This window comes from Camellia sinensis, chromosome 7, assembly GCF_055761805.1.
Source record: "Camellia sinensis isolate YWXY chromosome 7, ASM5576180v1, whole genome shotgun sequence".
NCBI lineage: Eukaryota > Viridiplantae > Streptophyta > Magnoliopsida > Ericales > Theaceae > Camellia > Camellia sinensis.
Genome location: NC_138967.1, coordinates 168,291,553 through 168,313,753, shown reverse-complemented (window position 1 = coordinate 168,313,753; position 22,201 = coordinate 168,291,553). Strand labels below are relative to the sequence as shown.

General features: G+C 32.0%; 3 protein-coding genes across 5 annotated transcripts; 2 read left to right on the top strand and 1 right to left on the bottom strand.

Annotated features, from left to right (window-relative positions):
- The first annotated feature begins 421 nt into the window (after positions 1 to 421).
- On the top strand, positions 422 to 3,159 carry LOC114318947 (uncharacterized). Of its 2 annotated transcripts, none has more exons than XM_028265926.2 (2): positions 422 to 857; positions 1,158 to 3,159. In XM_028265926.2, the coding sequence occupies exon 2, from the start codon at positions 1,195 to 1,197 to the stop codon at positions 2,878 to 2,880; it is 1,686 nt and encodes a 561-aa protein (XP_028121727.2). In that variant the 5' UTR covers positions 422 to 857; positions 1,158 to 1,194; the 3' UTR covers positions 2,881 to 3,159. The 2 variants fall into 2 exon arrangements, with proteins under 2 accessions (XP_028121727.2, XP_028121728.2); XM_028265927.2 differs by having other exon boundaries at positions 452 to 857; positions 1,155 to 3,159.
- Positions 3,160 to 7,991: 4,832 nt separating this feature from the next.
- On the top strand, positions 7,992 to 8,315 carry LOC145796272 (uncharacterized). Its single transcript, XM_082881342.1, has one exon. It carries the CDS (start codon positions 7,992 to 7,994, stop codon positions 8,313 to 8,315), a length of 324 nt encoding a protein of 107 aa, XP_082737468.1.
- A 1,184-nt stretch (positions 8,316 to 9,499) lies between these two features.
- On the bottom strand, positions 9,500 to 12,920 carry XERICO (RING/U-box superfamily protein). 2 transcript variants are annotated; one of them, XM_028265930.2, is made up of 2 exons: positions 12,724 to 12,920; positions 9,500 to 10,341 (listed from the first exon to the last, which is right to left on the bottom strand). In XM_028265930.2, the coding sequence occupies exon 2, from the start codon at positions 10,324 to 10,326 to the stop codon at positions 9,856 to 9,858; it is 471 nt and encodes a 156-aa protein (XP_028121731.2). In that variant the 5' UTR covers positions 10,327 to 10,341; positions 12,724 to 12,920; the 3' UTR covers positions 9,500 to 9,855. The 2 variants fall into 2 exon arrangements, with proteins under 2 accessions (XP_028121731.2, XP_082735871.1); XM_082879745.1 differs by lacking the exon at positions 12,724 to 12,920 and adding an exon at positions 10,990 to 12,705.
- Between the last annotated feature and the right edge of the window lie 9,281 nt (positions 12,921 to 22,201).

Below are 22,201 nucleotides of genomic sequence, written 5' to 3'. Positions count from 1 at the left end.
ATTTTTGGGTTTATGAGCCGTGTCCATAATTAAAAAATAGAAATTAAAGTGATATTCTAAATCAAATTATATAGATTAAAAGTGTAATTATCCTGATTTTTTATTTTATTTTTTGTTTTTTCATTTTTAGACATTGCTAACCATTTCACTAATGGAAACCTTTTTCGCACATTGCTTTTTGTGGTTGACAATTATCTTTGGCTGCTATCTTTAACCGTCGATAATTACCTTTCACAAGTCACTATTTTTTAAATAAAATTTTAAAATACATATATACTAAACTTATTTTATGTAAATTAAAAATAACAAATAATAATTGTTTGTAGTGTGCTTTGCCATTTGTATGAGATATTGGGGCCTAATTTGAAACATTATTTCAATTTGTGCCACTATTCATCTGTCGGTGTAACTTTTGCATAGCATGCTCATCAATTCATGTAAAGTTCTAACCAGTCATGTCCTCCCCCCAAAATATTATTATTATTTTCCATTATTTTAATATAACATAGATAAAATCAACGAACAACCCCGTACGCCGGGTGCGCAATACGCTCACCCCAATCTCCACCGTCCACGTAATATAACTCCGCACGTGTACGCATCTCATTACCTCAACAAAACACCCGACGCGCACTTTAGCAAGATCCGTTGCAGCCCCCAGTACTTCAATCATCAGATTCATCACAGCCATTGACGAACCTCAGATTGTGAAATTGAAGAGAGATAGAGAGAGAGAGAGAGAGAGAGTGAGTGAGTGAGTTTTAGAGAGAGAAAGTGTGTGTTTTGAGGAGAGAGAAAGAGGGTGGCGTGAGTTTGGATTTCAGTGCTGTTTGCTTCTAATGATGATGTGAAAAAAGGTGAGAAATCTATCCCCATTTTCGTTCAAAATCCCTAAAAAAGCTATATAGAATTACAGATCTGTATATTTGTACTTGTTTCACTGTTCTCTGCTCTCTGTGTTTTTGATAATTTTTTTTTTCCTGTAATTGTTGGCATTGTTTGATTTGTGCTTTGATGACTGTTTGCTAATTTGTTGAATTATTTTGCATAGAATAATTCTATATCGAATTTTTTATATATATGTATATTGTCTGTATTGTTTGATTTTGTGCTTTGATTGTTTGCTGAAATTTTGAATTATTTTGCATTTCTAGTAGGAATTAGGGTTTTTGTGTGGCATTGGATTTTGGAAAAATGTTGGGTCGGAATCCACTATTGCGGACCGGAAGTTTTCGGCCGGAGAACCTAGGTCAAAATGCTCTTGCAATGATTACCAACCTTGGTTTCGCAATTTTCGTAGTTGGGGTTTTGATTTTCACCATTATTGCGGCTACTTATGAACCAGAGGACCCTTTGTTTCATCCTTCAACCCAGATCACAACTTTTCTCACATCCACATCGAATGCCACTTTTAAATCCGATAACACTGTTGTTAAGACCGGCGAGGATTTTATGGCTGCGAATCAGACTGCATTTGCCACTTTTATTAATATTACTGATGTTGATAATGATGTGCCTGCCACCGCCAGTGTTGAATGTGAGGTTGATAAACCCATCGACTGTACAGACCAGGAGATTTTTCATGTGATGATGAAGGCCGCGATAGAACATTTTAAGGATATACATTTTTACCGGTTTGGTAAAGCTGTTCCTGGATTGAATGATAGTTCTTGCCACATGGCATGGCGGTTTAGACCCAAGGAAGGAAAGACTGCAGCTTTTTATAAGGACTATCGGAGTTTTGTGATTTCCAGATCCGAGAATTGCACTCTGAGTGTTATTGGGATTGGAGGATACCATTCTGGAGGGAATGCGAGGAAGAAGAAGAAGAATCAGAAACCAGGGTTTGAGAAGAAGCCTAAAAAGCGAGATCTGAACCCGGTTTCTCTGCCAGAAGTTGGGGAAATTGTCAATGATGCTCTGCCTGTGGTTGAATCAGAGGGTTCATTTAGCCGGGGGCGGTACTTGATTTATGTTGGAAGTGGGGATAGATGCAAGCCCATGAATCATTACCTGTGGAGTTTCATGTGTGCTTTGGGTGAAGCTCAGTACTTGAATAGGACACTTATTATGGATTTGAGTATTTGTCTCTCTTCAATTTACACCTCATCACATCAAGACGAAGAGTCGAAGGATTTCAGGTTTTACTTTGACTTTGAGCATCTAAAAGAGTCAGCTTCCGTGTTGGACCAGGCTCAATTTTGGACTGATTGGAATAAATGGAACCAGAAAGATGGATTGAACCTCCATCTTGTTGAGGATTTTAGGGTCACTCCCATGAAGCTATCTGAGGTTAAGGATACTTTGATTATGAGGAAATTTGGTTCCGTGGAGCCAGATAATTACTGGTACAGGGTGTGTGAAGGTGAGACAGAGTCGGTTGTGCAACGACCTTGGCATCTGGTATGGAAGTCTAAGCGGTTGATGGACATAGTGTCTGCAATTGCATCGAGGTTGAATTGGGATTTTGACTCTATTAACATTGTGAGAGGAGAGAAGGCTAGGAACAAGGAGCTCTGGCCTAGACTTGATGCAGATACTTCACCTGAAGCTCTGATCTCGACCTTGCAGGACAAAATTGAAGATGGAAGGAATCTTTACATTGCCACTAATGAACTGGACACATCATTCTTTGACCCTTTGAAAGACAAGTATTCCACTCATTTTCTTGACGAATATAAAGATCTCTGGGATGAGAACAGTGAATGGTATTCAGAAACAACAAAGCTTAATAATGGGGTTCCCGTTGAATTTGATGGTTACATGAGGGTCTCCGTTGACACGGAAGTGTTCTTGAGGGGGAAAAAGCAGATTGAGACTTTCAATGATCTCACTAAAGATTGCAAGGATGGTATTAACACCTGCAGCTCGGCCAGCTAATTCCTATACTTAAGGTTGAAACATTCTTGCTGCTAAATTTGGGAATTTCCACTTGTATCTTTAGTTTTATTTGTCTGCTTTATATAAATTTTGGTATTAATTTGTAGTTTGGAATTTAAGTAGCATTCCTATGTGCCCTGTAATTCTAGACAAACAATCGTCAATGTTCTGTTACTTGGTTTTCTATTGAAGTTATAGCTGCATGTCAATTTTCTGTTTGATTTTACTCTCATGTACCCAGTCATATGATATTAAATGAAGATGAAGTTTGTTCTGATATTCTTAGTTATTCATGTTTTCTTTGAAGTTTTGGATTTATTTTAGTCTAAATTATCTTTTGTGGAGCTTGATCACTGTTGTTTCTGCCTGTGAGCTTCATGAGAAATTTAGGTGAAAGAGTTTTCCTCTGGGTCTGTAAACCGTTTGGATTTGTTTTGATCTGGATTCCACATAATTATTGATATTATTCCAATCTTAGCCAAAAGTTCTAGCTGGATAAATCCAAAAACTTGATAATTATTGAAACTTTTAAGAGTATTGTTTGGTGCAAGAATGATGAATTTCAAACGATATAATAAGAACTTAACAAAATGATAGTCTATACTCGGAAGACTCATTTGGTACTGTGCCATACAAAATCCAGCTTATAGGTCGCTCTCTCCATGGCTTGAACTGCAAAGTCGTAGCCCATCCATAGTGGCCAACTCTGATACCAAATGAAACAACCCTTTTCTGACCATTGTAGGATCGTAACATGCCTGTTTTCTGTATGCTCTCCAGTTGATGGAATGTTGTATTTTATTTATTGTTCTGTTGTAAATGGTAATTCAATTCGTCATCTTGGTGCTTTTTCCTGTTGACAAATGTGGAATAGGTGGAGAATGGAAGTTATACCACCTCAATGGCACCTCTCTCTCTCTCTCTCTCAATAATTGCTGCATATGCATATGCTAGCACATGGTCTCTGTGAATTTCTTAAATACTCTTTAACAGGTTTCAGATGGTAACTTTACCTGTTTACTTTTCTTTGATGGCTAAGCACAGTTTATAATGAAGTTGACTTCAGATTGTTTTGGGAACATTGGTGATCATCATTATATTGAATAAGTGCAGGAGAGGAAGTGCATGGAAATTACAGGTCTCCATTGAGTTTCACACTGCACTAGTAGGAGGCTGTGAAAAAATGGGTTGTGCAGTGAAACAAAATGAACGTAAAATGTCCCATTTCCCATTTGTCTTCTACACCTCTGGCTGAATATTATTCTGTAGTTGTGGTTTGTGCAAGCGGTGCTCTAATTAATGAGGTTGCACAAAAGAGAGTGAATGAAATCGATTTTTTCTTCTACCTAGCTAACCAAGGTGGGTTAGATTTTGTATGTATGTATACATATATCTATATGCCCCAAGCGTGCCGTGTAGTGCAGTATATTGTAGAGCAGAGCAGGGTTTGTTTCTTGTGAAGTATAGCTTTCTCGTCCCTCCAATCATGGAATTGGAATCAAATTACAAAATTTCCCGCACTGCCAGCTTCATCTGAAGCAGAAAGCTTGGCTCTTAAGAGGAAGTTCGCGGCAGCAATGTTCAAAGGCGATCAGAAAGCGATGATGTGACAGTGGGGATTAACTCGGATAGTCCATCGGCATCGGCATCGGATGTTAGCTATTCGAGTCTCCAAATGATGTCTCAGATGAATGTGAATTCGAATTTGTTCCAACCCGTAGCAAGAGATTCATGATAAAAATTATAGTCTGAGTCTGAATCTGAGTCCAGTAACTCAGCCGAGTCATAGCCATGCCAATCTCGAACCAGGCTTGGAGATTTTCAGATCTGGAAAAGTGTAAAAGGAAGAGAAGGTGAAAATGTGTGTGTGTGTGTGTGTGAGAGAGAGAGAGAGAGAGAGAATCAGTTTTAAAATGCAAAACTCATAATATTTTTAGTTTTAAAATTAGAAAAAACTGATAATGTTCACAGTTTTATTGGATAGTCGAATCAAATCAAAGAGTAGAAAGGCAAAAATGTTTAACATCATGCTCTATATTTTTTTTCCCCCTCGGTTAGCAAAACAACTATGTTGAACATTGCTGTGTAAAACTGATAATATTCTCAGTTTAAAAATGAAAAAAATTGATAATATTCTATGTTTTACTAACACAAGGGCAAAAACAACATTATATCTGAAAATAGGACTTAATAATTCAAAAAAATTTAGACAGGACTTGAGTTACCATGGTATTTGTGAATAGAACTTTTAAGTAATTAATTAATTGATTTTTTTTAATTTTTAAATTTGTCATTTTGGAATTCTCATTATGACCCTTTTAGTCTTAAATTTAGAATTAGGTACCTAATTTTTGTAATTAATCCTCAAGTTCAGAACTTTTAGTGCTTAAAAACAAATTTCATTGATTGGTGTTAACACAAAAATAAAGCTGATTAACAAGAATTCTTGTATCAAAATTATCTATATGTTTAGATATGTTTAAACTATTATCATTAGTTATTGTTTGGAGGAAAAAATATAAGAAAAATCACATCTCAAAATAATTCAGTTTCTCATGCTCTCTAAACCACCCCACCCGCTAGGTTTTTTTATATGCATTGTGTATGTGTATGTCTGTTAGTATATACTATAGATATGCATATGTTTTCTGTAATGCTAAATTCGGGCTCGACAGCTTGATTATATGTGCAATTCATCACAACGTGGCGTTAGATGATTTGTCGATGAGAGAGAAGTATAGAAATATTCATTAAAATTGAAGACTAATTATGGGATTACACAAAACATCTAGAAATGCCATTGGATGTGTTCACTTTCTAATAAAAGTATGTCCAAATTTTTGTGGTGCAAAATCAAGGATTCAACATTACCTTAGCCTTGTACAGATCAGTAACAACCTCCTTTGGGCATTTCTCAAACAAACAACAACATATCAAGTTCCTTAAAATTTTCCTTAATAATTCTCTTTCTCTCTGTGTCTCTCTCTAAAATTTTATTTCAGACAGAAAGAGAAATCTTAGAAAACTGGAAGCCGGCGTCAGCAATCACGACGCAAGGTAATGTGTCTCGATTTATACAATTTTTTTTTTTTTTTGTTGATTTGCTTGATCTGAAAATATTGTTTAATAAGAAAATTCAAACGATTTATTTTTCCATTAAAGAAAGTTTATATCTAAAAACAATGTGAACACTGAAATGATGCATAATTCTTACTTTTTCCAAGAAATTATTTGAAGAAAATTATTTTGTTCAAGAAAATAGTTATGGTGGTAACACATTTTTGTTTTTGTTTTTGTTTTTACAACAAAAAAAAATAATATTATTTTTCTTTTCTTTTCATTTATCATGGAAAGGTGCCAAGGTTGATCCGTTTATTATTGTCATTATTGCTAAACTTATATGGTGTCTTGGGTTGATGATTTAAAATGTTTTCTTTGGCGAATTGGATTAGAACTAATGATACCAATTATTATTATTATTTTTGCACGTAATTATATATGAGCATTCTTGAAAGCATTTGAAGTTTTTATGTTTTTGGTTCAGGACTTTATAATTTTCCAAATCCAATTGTAATTCATTTTCATGGGTTTATTTTCTTTTTGTTCTTTTGTCAGTTGATAAGAGATGAATTATAAATATTATGATAATTCTACCAAATTGGACATTTAACTATAGAAGAAAATCCAACATATTTATGTGTTTTTTTTTTTTTTTTGTCTTTCAGTAAAAAACAAATAATAAATAAAATTTATATACTTAATTGCTTCACATTTATAGGTACATCTAGATTATATGAATTCAAAAAGTCACAAAAAAATTTAACTAATATATGGAAAAGATTATTAAAAAAAATTTAAAAATCAAATCAAACCAATGTGTCTAACATCTGTGCTACTACTTAGTGGAAACCCCCCCCCCCCCCAATGAAAAGAAAGAAGAGTGAAAAAAGAAAAAGAAATAAGAATATTTTTCTGAGATTACAGCAAGTCACACGTATATGCTCTTTGGCTAGTTAAGGAGTGTCAATAGGGACACAATGATTTCTATATTATGTTATTATAGATTTTTAAATAGTTTTGTTTTAATAATAATATCTTGCAAGAATTTGAATTTCTTAAACTACTTTTGTAATTTAGTGGAGCAATCCTCTAGCTAGCTACCATTTTGTGTTCAAAAGTGCAATAACTAATCATATCTATCTATCTACTAGTCCACTAAACATTCATTCACCACCACTTGGCTTTGTTGTTTTCAAGCGCATTTTCAAGGTCAACTCTGAGAATCCTTAATTTAATCATTGTAAGATATGCACTATTATTATTATTAGTATATATATATATATATATATTTTGATTGAAGAACAATTCCAGTCATTGATATTTTAATAATATTATAAATACATAAATTTTTTATAGAAAGGTGCAAAAAATGTATGACAAGACTAACTATTTTGAGCATTATGTATTGGAACACTAATCAATTAATCCTATTAATTAGACTTTATTTAATGGGTAATAAGTCTTAAAAGTAAGACATCGATAATTTATCCTTATATATTTTGTAAATCTTTTTGTGAAAGAACAAATAAAACTGTTCCAATTCTTACGACTCTAATATGAAAAGTTGTAGGTTTGAATTTCAAGAGTTGAATTAATGATTAAAAGTTTCATTTTCTATTGCCTCTTAAAGTCACTATAGGGCTTAGATTAGACTTGATAATTATCTAGTATATGTAGAATAGGAGACTACATAGAAGCCCCCAAAAAATAAAAATAAAACTTTGTGAGAAAAAATCATACTGAAACTTGACATGTATTAGCAACTGCAATTTCATGAAACCTTCATCATCATCAATTTAGGCAAATTACATTTCACCGCCCTCAGTTATGAGCATTGTTACTTGATCCCCCTTGACTAAAAATTGCTACGTCTGACGTCCTTAATCTTTTGATTTGTTTCAATTTCAATCTTTAGTAAACATTTTGTTATGAAAGATGATGAACAAAATGACCCATAGTTGAGGGCCTAAAGTATAATTTGCCCTTTGTTTCACTATTTGCTTGATCAACATCTAATGTTAGTTTTGCCTCAACTTATTTTGGATTTAAGGATGGAAAAATTTCCTGAGAAACAAAACATAGTTATGGCACATATAAATTTAGAGGAGGTGAAGAACTCGGCAACATTCGGATCTGCATCGACCCCATCATCTCCCATCACTTTCCAAAAGTCTTCAAGTGTAAAATACAACTGCCTCTGCTCCCCAACCACTCATGCCGGTTCTTTTCGTTGCCGGTATCACAGAAACCCTGGCATGGCTCGTAGCAGTGTCTCTGTTGGCGGTAAGCTCAACGAGTTGGGTTCTGTCAGCTCTAACCTCTCTGATATGGAGAGCAAACCGCCCAGAATTTGCGATCAACTCCATGCTCATTGAGCTATCTTCTTTATTGCTTGGGACGAAACTAGGTTATAATGGTCCAAGGTGGTTGAATTTGTTTTGCTTCTCTTAGTATCTGAGAGCTTGATCTGAAATTGCTTATTTATTAACTCATCCCTTTTGTTTTTCATTATTTTCTTCACGTGTTGATGGTGTAGTACTTCAATAATATATGATGATGTTTGTTCCGTCTTGTGCTTGTTAAATTTATTTTTGCATTAGTGATCATTGAAGCGCATCTAAAACACTCCCTTAGAACGTAATTTGCCCTCACTCCAACGAGTTGCAGGCAAAGTCGTCCCTAGGATACAACAAAGCTAATTTGAGTGAAGAACTGCAATTAGCAAAATTGAAGGACTTCTATGAAATTCTAATCTTGTAACATTACAACAAGAAAGGCAATTGCACAATAAAAACTTGCAGTGTAACAATCAAGCAAGGAATCTAGCTCCGTCACCGCCTCAAAAGCTGCAAAAGACTTTACAATGTGAAGCAATAAGGAGGTGTTTTGAGATGGAGATTAGATGCAAAGTTGAACTAGGCGGTTACAGCTAAGATTGACAGTGGCAGAGCTATGTACTACATGAATACACCTTTTGTGTTGAGTTTCAGATGGTTTGTTGGAGTCTTGAAGATTTGTCTGTTATTGCTTGTCTATATCCTTCAATGGTATAATATAGGGTGAAAATTTTCAATTCATCACAAGAATTCATCTGGTTTCTATGAATACTAGATTTTTTTTTTTTAAAAAAGAAAAAAAAGAAAAGGGTTTTTATCTGTATATCAAGCACATGAAAAGAACGTCTCATTCACCAGACTAGGTAGAAGTTTAAACATGTCAAGCACCAAGGAGAGTTATTATATGATCTGCCATCCACTCAAAATAGCAGGGAAAACAGAGCACCATGGTGAGTTAAACAGATGTATAGCATCTTACAAGATAATTCAATCTCATGGATTGATTTTGACCAAATATTTAAGTGTGATTCAAATTATATTTGTGCAGTTTTACTGTGAAATTACTGAAAAGGACCTATCCTTTTCATTAGGTTCCCACTAAGGACATGAATTTGGCATTACTCACTAGTGGAGAGCGTAGACACTCAAAAATGACCCAAGGTTTGTACCAAACAAATTTACTCAAAGGTTGTGTTCGGATTTTCAATTTGAAGAAAAAAATAAAAAACAAAATTCTATATTTTATTTCTTTTCCAATCTTTTTTCATTTCTATTTCTTATACAACCACAAAATCAAGAACCAAACACAGCTTAAATGCACTTAACAAAGAGAATTCTTTTCATAAAGCCTAAGCTCAAGATGCATAGAACATCATAAACCTCACAAAATATGTACAACAAATTTTGGTCACTGAGGCAGAAGTCACTATAGCAATCACACACAATACTGGCTCATAAACACTGGTCCAAATCCTAGCCAGCTAATGTATGCATTCATATAAAACTCTTTGTACACTACTACTACACTATACACTAACTTTTAACTTCCTCAAAGAGCATTCATTCATTTCTGAACTACTCACATTGGAGCTGTATCTTCTTCTTCCTCCTCCTCTTCCTGGGGCAACATCCGAGTCCTGCAAAGTGGGCACGTTACGTTCCAGTACTTCAACCACTTTTCCAAGCACATTTTATGGAAGACATGGCCACAAGGAAGGTGATTTATCTCTGCATCGGGCTCAAAATCTGTCAGGCAAACCGAGCACTCTTGTTCGGGTAGTAGTAGGCCTTCGCACACGGACTCGAACCGAACTGCAGGGGTCCGCCTACGGAACTCTTCCATGTAGGTCTCTGAGGGGCTTCCGCGGCATTCACAGACATCTGAAGGGTTTTCGACGGAATATTCTTCAAATGCTGCGATCCGGATGCCCATGGCGTGGAGGATGAAAAAGAGTACGTCTTTGACGACGGAGAAGGATATGGCGGTGTTTACTAGAATAATGCATAGCACTCCTCCGTCGGATGGAGTCGAATACGGTGAGAGGCCCATCTTTTGATTGGAAACCTGAATATAAGAAATGAAAGAGATAAATTAACTCTCTAACCCAAATGAAATAAAGACTAAAGAGAAAAGAGAAAATTGACACAACACCAGAGAAATTTTAAGAGAACTCTGTTGATTGAACCGATATGATTTAAGAAGATACAGGATCTTTAAGAATTTGTTAGAATGTTGAAATGAAAATGGCAATATTCAAAGAACTGTTTTCATTATCTCTTTTTTTTAAAAAAAAGAAGAAAAGAAGCCAACTCTTTTTCCTTGAACAAAAAAGAGATGCTTCTGGGTTTTCCTTTTTTCCTTTCCCTTTTGCTTTTCCCTTTTTTTTCTTTTTTCTTTTTCTCTTTCATTTCCAAGTCAGAAAAGCAAAATGACAGAAAACAGCATATTCCCTTCGTTTCCCGCAGAATTCATGAGGAAAGCTAAAAATTGGTTCATGAAAAAAGAAAACCTGTTTCTTAGAGAAGAGGCCTAGTAGCAATTCATTTTGGGTCACAAAAGGATTTATTCTACAAGACCTATATACATCAGGAAAAAAAAAAGATGATTTTTCACATGTATTTTCTTTTCTTTTTGTCAAAAGGCAATAATAAACCAGATAAAGGGGTAACATAAAACCCTCCCTTTTCCCTATTCATAACTCCCCCAACTTACAAAGGCAAGATTCAATCCCAAAAAGACTTCACCACCTAAAGTAGGAGAACACTTTTTTCAAAATGCACTGGACTTTGTGACACGGGGGTATTTTAACTGCCTCTTTGTGACACAAATGTGACGACCACTAAGATTGCACCTATAATCAAACATTACAGAATACATATTATGTACATAATAGCAGTGGGTGCGAACACGATATATTTGCAATTTTACAGCAATTCGAAATAAAAATAGGTTAGATTTGAAAAACTATTTAGCATTTATTTTATGGGCATTATTAGAAAAGAAAATAGCATTACAAAGCTTCAAACCGTCTGTGGAAGTTTTGGAAACTACCTATCAAGTTTATCTTTTAACACTTCAAAAAAATATGAAAAAACTCATTTGAACTGCAAAAAAATAACTTTTAAGAGACAATTAGAATAGTAAAAGATGTTACATAGGTTCATATTTGAGTTCACAGCAACTGATAGATATGTATATGTACATAGAAATCTAGAAGTCTTGGTTCATTAGGACTTTTTTGGTCACATCCTTAAGTCTCTTGCTCAACGAGCTTTGCGATAAGTAAGTTCCTATTAAAGTTACTCATCTAAGGAGGTTGGATACTCATCTAAAAACTGCCTCAAATTGTGGAAATTGAAGGGGTTTGATCATATCTTATTGAACCAATCTGTCTCTATATTTATCAATATATACACATATATACAAACAAATACAAATATCTCACACACACATATATATATGTGCGGGAAATCCCGATGTGGGATTTCCCGCACAATATATATATGAGGAGCAAGTGAAAGTAAGCAATAAAGAGAGCAAAACCAATTATCCAAAACCCAGTAACGGTAATATTTGATTCCATATTGAAAAAAAAGATTTCCATATAAGAGCATCTCCAATCTTTCATTGATTTTTTTTTCATCAAATTCAAATTTGATGAAAAAATTGATAAAAGTGTGTGCTCTCACCATTTCATCAAATCAAGGCAGAGGCAATTTTTGTCACCAAATCCTCCACCCTATTTCCAACGGCAATAGTTTTACTCAAATTTGAAGAAATTTAAAAAATAGCAAGGATTGGAGATGGTTTTCTTTCCAAAAAAATGGTTAAAACAAAATTTTAGAATGACTTTGGAATTTTTTAAAATATTTGATGATATAAAAAAAAAAAAAAAAGGAAAAAAAGAGAGTGAGTAAAGTTTGGGGTGTTCCACATCAAATCAAGGTTATAACCAAATTTTCACTCAAATTTGAAGGAAAAAAGAAAAAGAAAGAGAGAGCAAGGATTGGAGATGGTCTAATATGATGCATAACATTTCAGAGAATTCAATCTCAATAAATGGGTCAGCCACCCAAACTAACATATATTACTGCATAGAACAAAACAAAAATAATCAAATGTGGAGATCTAACAGTGAATCAGCTAAGGAAACAAAAAAAAGGAAGAGAAAGATAGGTGAAAGAAGGAAAAGGGAACATGGAGGACCTCAATTAAATGAGTTCAAAAGAAAAAACCCATTTTTAAATGGACACAAAAACCAAAAAACCAACAAATAAAGAGGGACAGAAAATTGAGATCCAATTCAGATCATGTTCAACTTACCACTGAAAAACAGAAAAATAGCACCAGAAATAACCATTTTTCAATAAAAAGACAAAACGAAAGACTGTATCATCAAATGAGACAGAGAGAGAGAGAGAGAGAGAGAGAGAGAGAGAGACTTACAGGGATGAGGTGAGCTTTCAAAGATTGTGTATTATGTATGAAACTGAAACAGAGTTTATATAGAGAATTGGGTTGAACCCAACAAAGATTTTAGAGAAGGGACTCTGATTTTAGAGGGATTTTAATGGGATCACAAGAAGGGTGTGGGTTTGCAGACTGAAGAGGATGATGACAAAGATGATATTGGCCTCTCTCCCAACCCCCTCCCGTATTTATATACAGCCAATGACCCTACACATGATTATCGACTACCTCCTCAACCCGTGTTTCTTAACCATGGTTAGTTTAGCATACTTAACCATGGTTACTTTCCATCATCTTCATTTTTTCTTTTTCTTTTTGGAGAAATTACAACAACAAAACAAACTTCATTATCTGCCACTTGTAACAAAATAAATTTTCAATTTTTAATATAAATTATTGACTTATTTTCATTAAGCAAAACAGGCGAAAAAAGAATTTTTTAACTATTAAATTTAATATATATATATATATATAAGGATTAAAATATTATTTTCCGTTAAGTTTTTAATAACTAAAATATTTTTATTTTCATTAATTTTACTTAATAAAAACATATCAATAATTTAAATTAAAAATAAATTAAAATATTCAAATTTAAATTAATAAAATTAATAAATAATGAAGTTGAAAATTGTTGAAGCGAAAACTGGCTTTAACAGATTTGAGCCGAATTGTTGAAGCGAATCAATAATTTTCATTAAGTCAAACCCTATCCTTTGTTTCCTTGTAAAAAACCCGTTTGCCAAAACTGGCTTTAACAGATTTGAGCCGAATTGTTGAAGCGAATCATTCAAACCTGGTGATTATCAAAGTCCACTCTTTTTTTTTTTCATCCAAAAAAAAAAAAAAGTCACACTCTTCTTTAGCCCAAACTTTGAGACTCCGTACGGTCTAAATTGAAAATTGCTTAGTTTTTTTTTTTTTTAATATTTCAGTAATTTTTAAAAACAAAATTATCTGTACTTAATTTAAATTATTAAAACTAAAATATGCTTCAAGGAGAAATTATTCCATGGTCTGAAATTCTGCATCAACATTTGCCCGGCCAATGTTAACAATACATGGAGAGAAAAAAAAGTCACAAAATATGAAGTAAGTTTATAAACTTTGTCAATAACTATCAGATTCTTTAAAACTTCATCGGTTTCATATACTATACGTGACTTAATAATTTCTCTCGGTGAAGGATAAAGATGGTTTGATTTTGATTTCTAATACTAATAAGAACCGTGAAATGGTAGTTCAACAATTCTTTAGACCTTTAGAATTTGAAATTAAATTAAAAAAGATTTACTTTTTGATGCATCTAAATTAAGTACATTTGAGGAGAAAAATTAAAATATGATTTTTTTAATTAAAAAACAAAAAATACGAAAATAAAAAGTCAAACAGATTTAAATAACTAAACCTATTATGATCATCTTTAAATATAATTATTTGTTTATTACCTTATCTATGAATTCGTTTATAAATCTCACTATTTAATTTTTTTTTTATTTAAATTATCAAGATTCAAGCCAGTTTGTATGCATCTATATTCGTTCATATATCTTCCCATTTTTATTTTTATCTTTATAAAGGGTGTTTGCATCAGCGCGTAGACTAATTTAAGATCCGAAAGTCTTGAAGTTAGTGATGAAGTTGGATCTTATTATCAAATTTTTATCACTTAGCCATTTCTTTAAAATTTTCTCGCTATTGTATTTATTATCAATACAATATTCACACATAAAATAATAAATAAAATATGATAGAAAAATCGTGTTGACATTATTAACTCCCTCCCCCCCCCCCCTAAAAAAAAGAGGGGTTGAAGAAGACAATATTTGCAAAGGATTGCCTTGTAATGTCCGAACAGGCCTACCACATCACTAGGTTTGAAGGGATTAGGTCCAAATCTAGGAGCCAAACATTCTTATTTTACAAAATTGACTATTATTATTAGTAGATTATATATAATTCTTTCCACACTCAATAGTGGCGGAATTAAATTTTGAGTCAAAAGGTAGCAACACTAATTAAAGCTAATCGGCTGGATCTTGATTTTAATCTATACCAAGAAATTAGTGATATGATTGCGAAGGATTTGTTGGCTAAACAAGGACTTGTTTTGAAAAGCAAGAAATTAGTGATATGATTGCGAAGGATTTGTTGGCTAAACAAGGACTTGTTTTGAGAAGTTGACTTTTATTCACTTTTTTTTAGTTTGTAGTAAAAGTTAAAAGTTAATTTTTTTTAAAAAAAATTCATTTGGAAAGTTGGTTTTTAGTTAATGGTAAAATTACAATTCTACTCCTCATGGATCAAAATGTTTTACATGGGTGAAATTGTAAATATTTTAAACTAAATGGGAGTGGTTTAGTCGTTTTATTATGATTTGACATTATAAACAAATATTAATAAAAAAAATCAAAAATCACTTTTTACTAACTTTCTAAACCATTTGTCTAAAAAAAATCAAAAACTTAATTAAAAGTCAAAAAATTATTTTTTACTATCTTCCCAAAATAGGCCAAGGTCAAGGTCAAAACCTTTGTCAGCAAATAAGCTCCAATTTTCATTTCTTCTCTCTCAGACAAGGATTGTGAGGGGATAGGAACCCCTTGTTCTATATTGTAGTTTTGTTCTAGGATTTGGCCCTAACACCCAAAAAAATAAAAATAAAAATTAAAAAAAAAAGAAAAATTGCACTCATCTCACTTGAAGTTTGAAGCAAATATAATTAGTCTCAAATTTTTGTTATAATTACACTAATCTCCCTCAAGATTTTAACTTATCTAACGTTTAGACCGTTTCTCATCATTAATTTGTTTAGTTGTATAAATGAAAAAATTGATGTTATCATATATTTCATACTAAAAGGTATATTTTACTTTATTTATTTCAATGTCAACCCATTATTGCATTAATTTGGATTACTTTAAGGCCCCGTTTGTTTCTAGAGTTGGATGATGGAATTGAGACCACTAATGATATGGGATTCAAAAAATTGTGTTTGTTTTGGAAAGTGGCCATGGGATTAAGAGTACCGTCGGACTATGAAAGGCTTCCAAGGAGGGGACTAGCAATCCTATAGGAAGGGTGGTATTGATATTTAATCACATGGGACTAGAGGTAAAAATACTATTTTGTCCTTCATTTTATAAAATTAATTTAATATAAAAAAAATTTAATATTAAAATAAAATAGTATAATAATATATTTATACCAAAAAAAAATATATCAACATAAAATAATATAGTACAAAAATATAATTTTTAATATTAAAATATATCAAAAACACCAAAGGGTGTTTATGGTATTTCATATAGTTAATACTCTCACTAAAATATATCACAAACAAACACAATTTTTCTTAGTCCCCTGATAATATGGCTCATGTAATATTAAACACGAATAATTGAGTAAAATTTTATTGATAGTTGGATTCTTTAATATTTACAAAAAAATAAAAATAATAAAAAAAAGAGAGAATAACAGTAAAAATTTATTGATAGTTAGGTTCATTAATATTAAAAAATAAATAAATAAAATTGAGTAAAAAAATTTTGATAGTTGGATTCTTTAATATTTAAAAATAAAAAATAAAAAGAAGAAGAAGAATAACATTGAGTAAAAATTTATTTATTCTTTAGTTGGTATAAGTCCAAATTTGATAGAGAAAATTAGTCTAAAGTCCCTCTTCTATTTTTAATAATGGAAGAGATGCACAATATTATTTTATGATGTCTAAGGTCCCTTAACCTCATGCCCATATATGACAGAGAAATTTGACTCTCTCAAATCAAATCTCTTGGAACCTCTTCGCTTTCTCCGAGTTCTCCACCCCCTCCCCGTAGTACCTCTTCCCTGCAATCATCCTCGTCATGACATTGAAGGTGAGCTCGAAAAACGCCGATTGTTCACCACTTGATCTGGATTTGCGGCGTGAGTCTATTGGTCCTTCAACTTTGCCTTAGAGACTGGATTGTCAAATTACATGGTAATAAGTTCCCAACCCCAAAGTACCACCCTCTGGTGGTGGTGGTGGTGGTGGTGGTGGGTACACAAAAGAGTTGGCAAGCCCCATTGGCACCAGTATTACATCCAAGTAACACTTCTTCCATTCCATCTCTCGCTCTCTCTCTCTTTTTCTCTCTCTGTGCAACTATTTGTATATTTTGCGTGAGTTAGCTCCTTTTTTTTAACATCCTTTGGCTTCTTTGGACCTCTCTCTCTCTATATATATATGTTTGCATGTATATATAGTGTAACAAGAATTTAATGTACATGGAGTTGACTGAATGCAACATCCATCCTTGAAGAGCAGGAAGGAAGGAGAGAGAGAAAGAGAGAAACAACCAAAAGTACAACTCCGCTTTCCCATTAATTAGAAACACAAGCCTAATTATGCGAGAGTTTTGTTTCTTTTTTGTCTCTTTTAGTCTACAATATATATGCTTCTAGAGTTTAGTAAATCAAAGAAAATTATAAGTAAATTAGAGAGAATTTCTCTAGCATTGACCCCAAAAATTCTTTGGATTGAAACCAGAGAAATTCTCTGGATTGAAGAGAGTGACTTCCATGGATTCTTACCTGGAGATGATGAATATATATGTAGAGTACGGTGGCAAACTGGACTTGAATTTACTTAGATGGTTGTTGTTGTTGAACGTAGGGAAAATGGTAAATAAATTCATAGAAAATTATAAGTAAATTAGAGAGAATTTATTTGGTTTGGAGAGAATTTCTCTAGTTCTGGTTTGAAACCAAAGAAATTCTCTAGATTGAAGAGAGTGACTTCCATGGATTGTTACCTGGAGATGATGAATATATATGTAAAGTATAGTAGTAGATTGGACTTGAATTTACTTAAAGTTAGATGGTTGTTGTTGTTGAACAAAGAGAAAATGGTAAACAAATCAGAGAAAATTATAAGTAAATCAAAGAGAATTTCTCTGGTTTGGAATTGGATTGAATTTTTTCTGAATTAATTTGAGAGACCTTAGACATTATGAAAATATTAGATGTCTTTTATGCTATAAAATCTTAATACTAGAGACCTTAAAAAAAACCCCCAATTTAATAATAATGTAAAGGGTATTTGTGAAATTTTACATGGTTAATCATACTCCTATCTCTCAAAATAAACATAAACTATTACTAGTCCACTGGCTATCAAACAAACACAATTTTTCTTAATCCTCTCATTAGCAGTCCCTTCACTAACAATCACCTCACTAATAATCTCCTCCATTCTACCTCTGAAAACAAACGGGCCCTAACCATACTAAAATGATGGTTAGTGTGATTATGTCTAAAAAGTGGGACTAAATGTATTTTTTCCAAACCTCAAGGGAGGTGAGTGTAATTTACCCCCCCCCCAAAAATTGTTCTTATTAAGCAATTTGATTTTTTTATTTTAGTAAAAAAATTATGCTGACTTTTTTTTTTTTTTTTTTTGTCAATAAGTAAAAGAGTAATAGATATGAAAAATATTATATTAAACTGGAAAAAGGTTGAGACCTCCTTTTTTCTTGACCCCCACCACCCTCAATGTATTGGGATTGACCAATTTTTTATTTATTTATTTTTTTTTTTCCTCCTATCACTCACTGACATGTGTCTGTGGGGGTTGTGGGAGTTAAGGAAAAGGAATTGGGGTTGTTGCTGCGCAGCCACGTAGCAGCAACTGTTGTGCATCATTATGGGCCCATTTCGGGGCCTATTTTGATAATCCAAACTATTCACATTTTAGAATACATCAAGTAGAACATACCTGCAAGAAATCAAGTTAATCGGATATTATTTACCCATTCATTCACTCATATTTGTATCTACAAAAAATAATAATAATTGTGAATGAATATAAATGTGAGTGGATGAATAAGTAAATAATATCCGATTAATTTAATTTTTTACAGGCATGTTCTACTTAATATATTCTAAAATGTGAACGATTTGAATTATTAAAATGAAACCCGACATGGTGCAGGCTGCACAGCAACAACCCCAATTCCTTAAAAATAAAAAAAGATTTCTATCATTTCTATATTAAACTCAGTCACCAAGACCAAATAACTACATACAAAACTTATAACCTCACACAACAAAGTGGTCCTCCACCACCACTAGGCCAAAAGCCGTTGTGTCAAGACTTTCTTGATAACAATTACTCCTCGCAAAACTTATTTAAGAGAAAGATTGGGCTTCAAAAAGTCGATGATACTATATTTTAAAATTTCTTTATTCCTTTGCCTAAAAACATTTAAAGTTACTGGATTATAAAAATTTTGATGTATGAAAATTTTAAAACATAATCTAATGATTGTAATTATTTTGAATTCTGATTGAAAACATATTAATTTAGCATATCCTATTAGCAAAGTAAAAAAATTCTAAGGCCTTTTTGAGTCAACTCTTTGTTTGTTTGGTAACAATTAAAGCTTGTATGACTGCCTTGATTTCGTTGTGGAATGACTAAGTCTTCTTTTAATAATTTATGAGTTTTTTCCACTCTTTATATGATTGATATTCTCTCACTTGTGGAAGACAAAATGATCTACTTGTGGAAGGTAAAACATAACTAAATGATATCATGATGATATTAGCAAAGTGACCTAAAAGGGTCATTAGGTTGATGTTTAGGATTTTTTACCTAAACAATTCTATGCCTAAAGCTGACCAAAATGTTAAAAAATTATTTCAAAAAAAATCAAAAAAATCACCTAAAACAATCAACCCCAACACAAGACTACACATTTCTTATTCTATGCACGCTGAAGTGTCATTTATTTTTAAAAATTGATTCACAAGCGAAATAACACTAAACATATTTATTCAACATGATATTGTAATGTCATTATTGAAATTATGAACCAATAGTAATTGTCTTTATTTGAAACGAAAGGAGAATAAAAAGTCACATATGAATAAAAAATTTATATGAAAACCTATTAATTAAACATTTCAAATTGATGTTCAAAAAGGGGGAAAGTTTCAATACCAAACCCTCTCCATTATACCTAATTGCATGTAAAATCCTTTGACTTGGTTTCCTTCGAAAGATAAACATCCAATTGCACTTTGCCTCTTCAAAATACTTTCTTTTTTTTTTTTTCTAACTTAGTGGTTTTGAATCACACTCAAAAAATCAATTGAGTCAAGTCAATATGTCAAACATTTTAATGGTGAATTACACAATTCAGCATAAGTTTAACAAATAAAATTTAGATCAAAACCACCTTCCTTGAGGTTTGAAAAAATATAAATAACCTTACGCTTTTGACATAACCTCCATTTCAATAAAGTTAAAGTGATTGAAAACAATAAAAATAGTGAGTAAACACTAAAATAAATAAAGATAAATATATATTTTAGTATAAAAGAAATAATAATATCATTTTTTTATTTATTTTCATGACTAACAAATTATTGATAAAAAGAAACTTTGCAGTTACGCGAATTATAACTTCAAGAGAGGCCAATATATAATTATATTAAAAATGTGAGATTAATTGCATTTTTTCCAAACGTTAGAGGAGGTGTGTGTAATTTACCCTATTAATAAATAAAATTATAAATTTTTTTCATGAATTTGTAATTATTTTTTAAAATACCACTTAATTATAATTTCCCCAACACTTTATCAATGATACCAAATCTTGTCAATTGGCTTAGAAACATCATTTTTTCATTTTCATAATACGTTATTATAGGATTACAAATTGAATTAAACGTGTGAACACTTAAAAAAAAAATGAGAAACAAATCTGTCATTTTGTACCTCAGGTTCACTTCAAGACAATCTCACCCATAAATATAAAAATTAAACTACTAATATGTCACATTCGTACAATATTGATAGAGTATAGCGCTATATATATGTAAACTAAAGGGTTGTCAGTCTCATTGAAAAGATAACATAAAAATTAGGAGAAGGAGGAGAAGAGCTGGTGCTAAGGTTTTCCAATTGTGAATGTCATATTCTTTCAAGGAAGCAAAACTCAAGACAATAACGGAATCAAACGGTATGTATATAAGTTTATATTTTAATAGTTAATTATATTCATAATGTTTTGATTTCTAGTATATAGATCCTATATTCTTACATGTGGAATTAGAGCACATGTAAGAATTTATTCTTAATTAGGCTGTCATTGACTATATTTTGTTTGGTTTGTGAAAAACGGGTTGAACGTGATTCAGATAAATTGACTGGTATGAGCTCAAAATTATTATTGTGATCCATAAAGTTTGGGCCATGGTCATCTCAGTGTATATATTATTTTATATGTGGATATGTGATATGGAGGTGTAAAGCCTGTTTTAAATTATTTGGGTTCTTTAATGGGAGGGCCCAGTAATTATTTTATTTAGGCCCAGTCCCCTCTCCTATCCTTATTAAGGTTTACATATATCTATATATATGTAGATCAAAGGGTTGTCAGCCCTATTGAAAAGACAACAAAAAGATTAGGAGAATGAGAGGAAGAGCTGGTGCTAAGGTGTTCCAATTATAAATGCCATATTCTTTCAAGGAAGCAAAACTCAAGACAATAACGGAATCAAACGATATGTATCTAAGTTTATATTTTAGTAGTTAATTATATTCATAGTGTTTTGATTTGTAATATATAGATCATATAATCTTACATGTGGTATCAGAGCAAGTTTATACTAAAATCAAAATCATGGCAGATTATTTCAATAAAATTATTTTATATAATGATAATAAATAAATTAATATTTCTTTTACTGAATGAGAATGATGCTTTTGCATCTCAAAATTGTGCTTTAGTAATTTCAAGCAAAGTTTTTCAATGTAACGAGTACATACTGTTTGAGTATTGATAGTTTGCTCCCAATTGTGTTTTATAAAATTAAAAATTAAAAAAAAAAGTAATTTAGATCTGGTAGTTTTACGAAAATTGTGAAGTATGGACGTGTGTATATTGAATCTGTATTGATATATATATACATTTCAAATCTTACCTAATCAAATATTTGCAAAACATATGAAACATATTCGTTTTTATGACTTTTACATAAACATTAGATTGTTTAAGAGTTCTACATCATGTATATCACTTTGTGTAATTTTTGTAAATTCATATGCGAATTTTGATTGGCCGTGAGATATTACTTTTGAGTAACTGTTTAGTAGTGATTCGTAATATGATATTATATATGCTTGGATGGGTTACAGATTGCATTATTGTTAATAAATAAATAAAGTTTTAAAGGTAGACAAATATTTATTTTTGTAGTCCTAGTTGAAAGATTTTTGAATCAATATGGGTGATACTGCCGAAGTGGTTACTTATTGAGATTTAAAGTGATTTATCAATAAGGATTCTGGGAAGCTCTTCTAATATTATATCACTCAATTACCTACCCAAAGGGGGTTAATTGAGTGTATTAATTTTAGAGGTAGTGTGAGCCGCTAGTAAGAGAAATTTTATTGTTTTTGAAA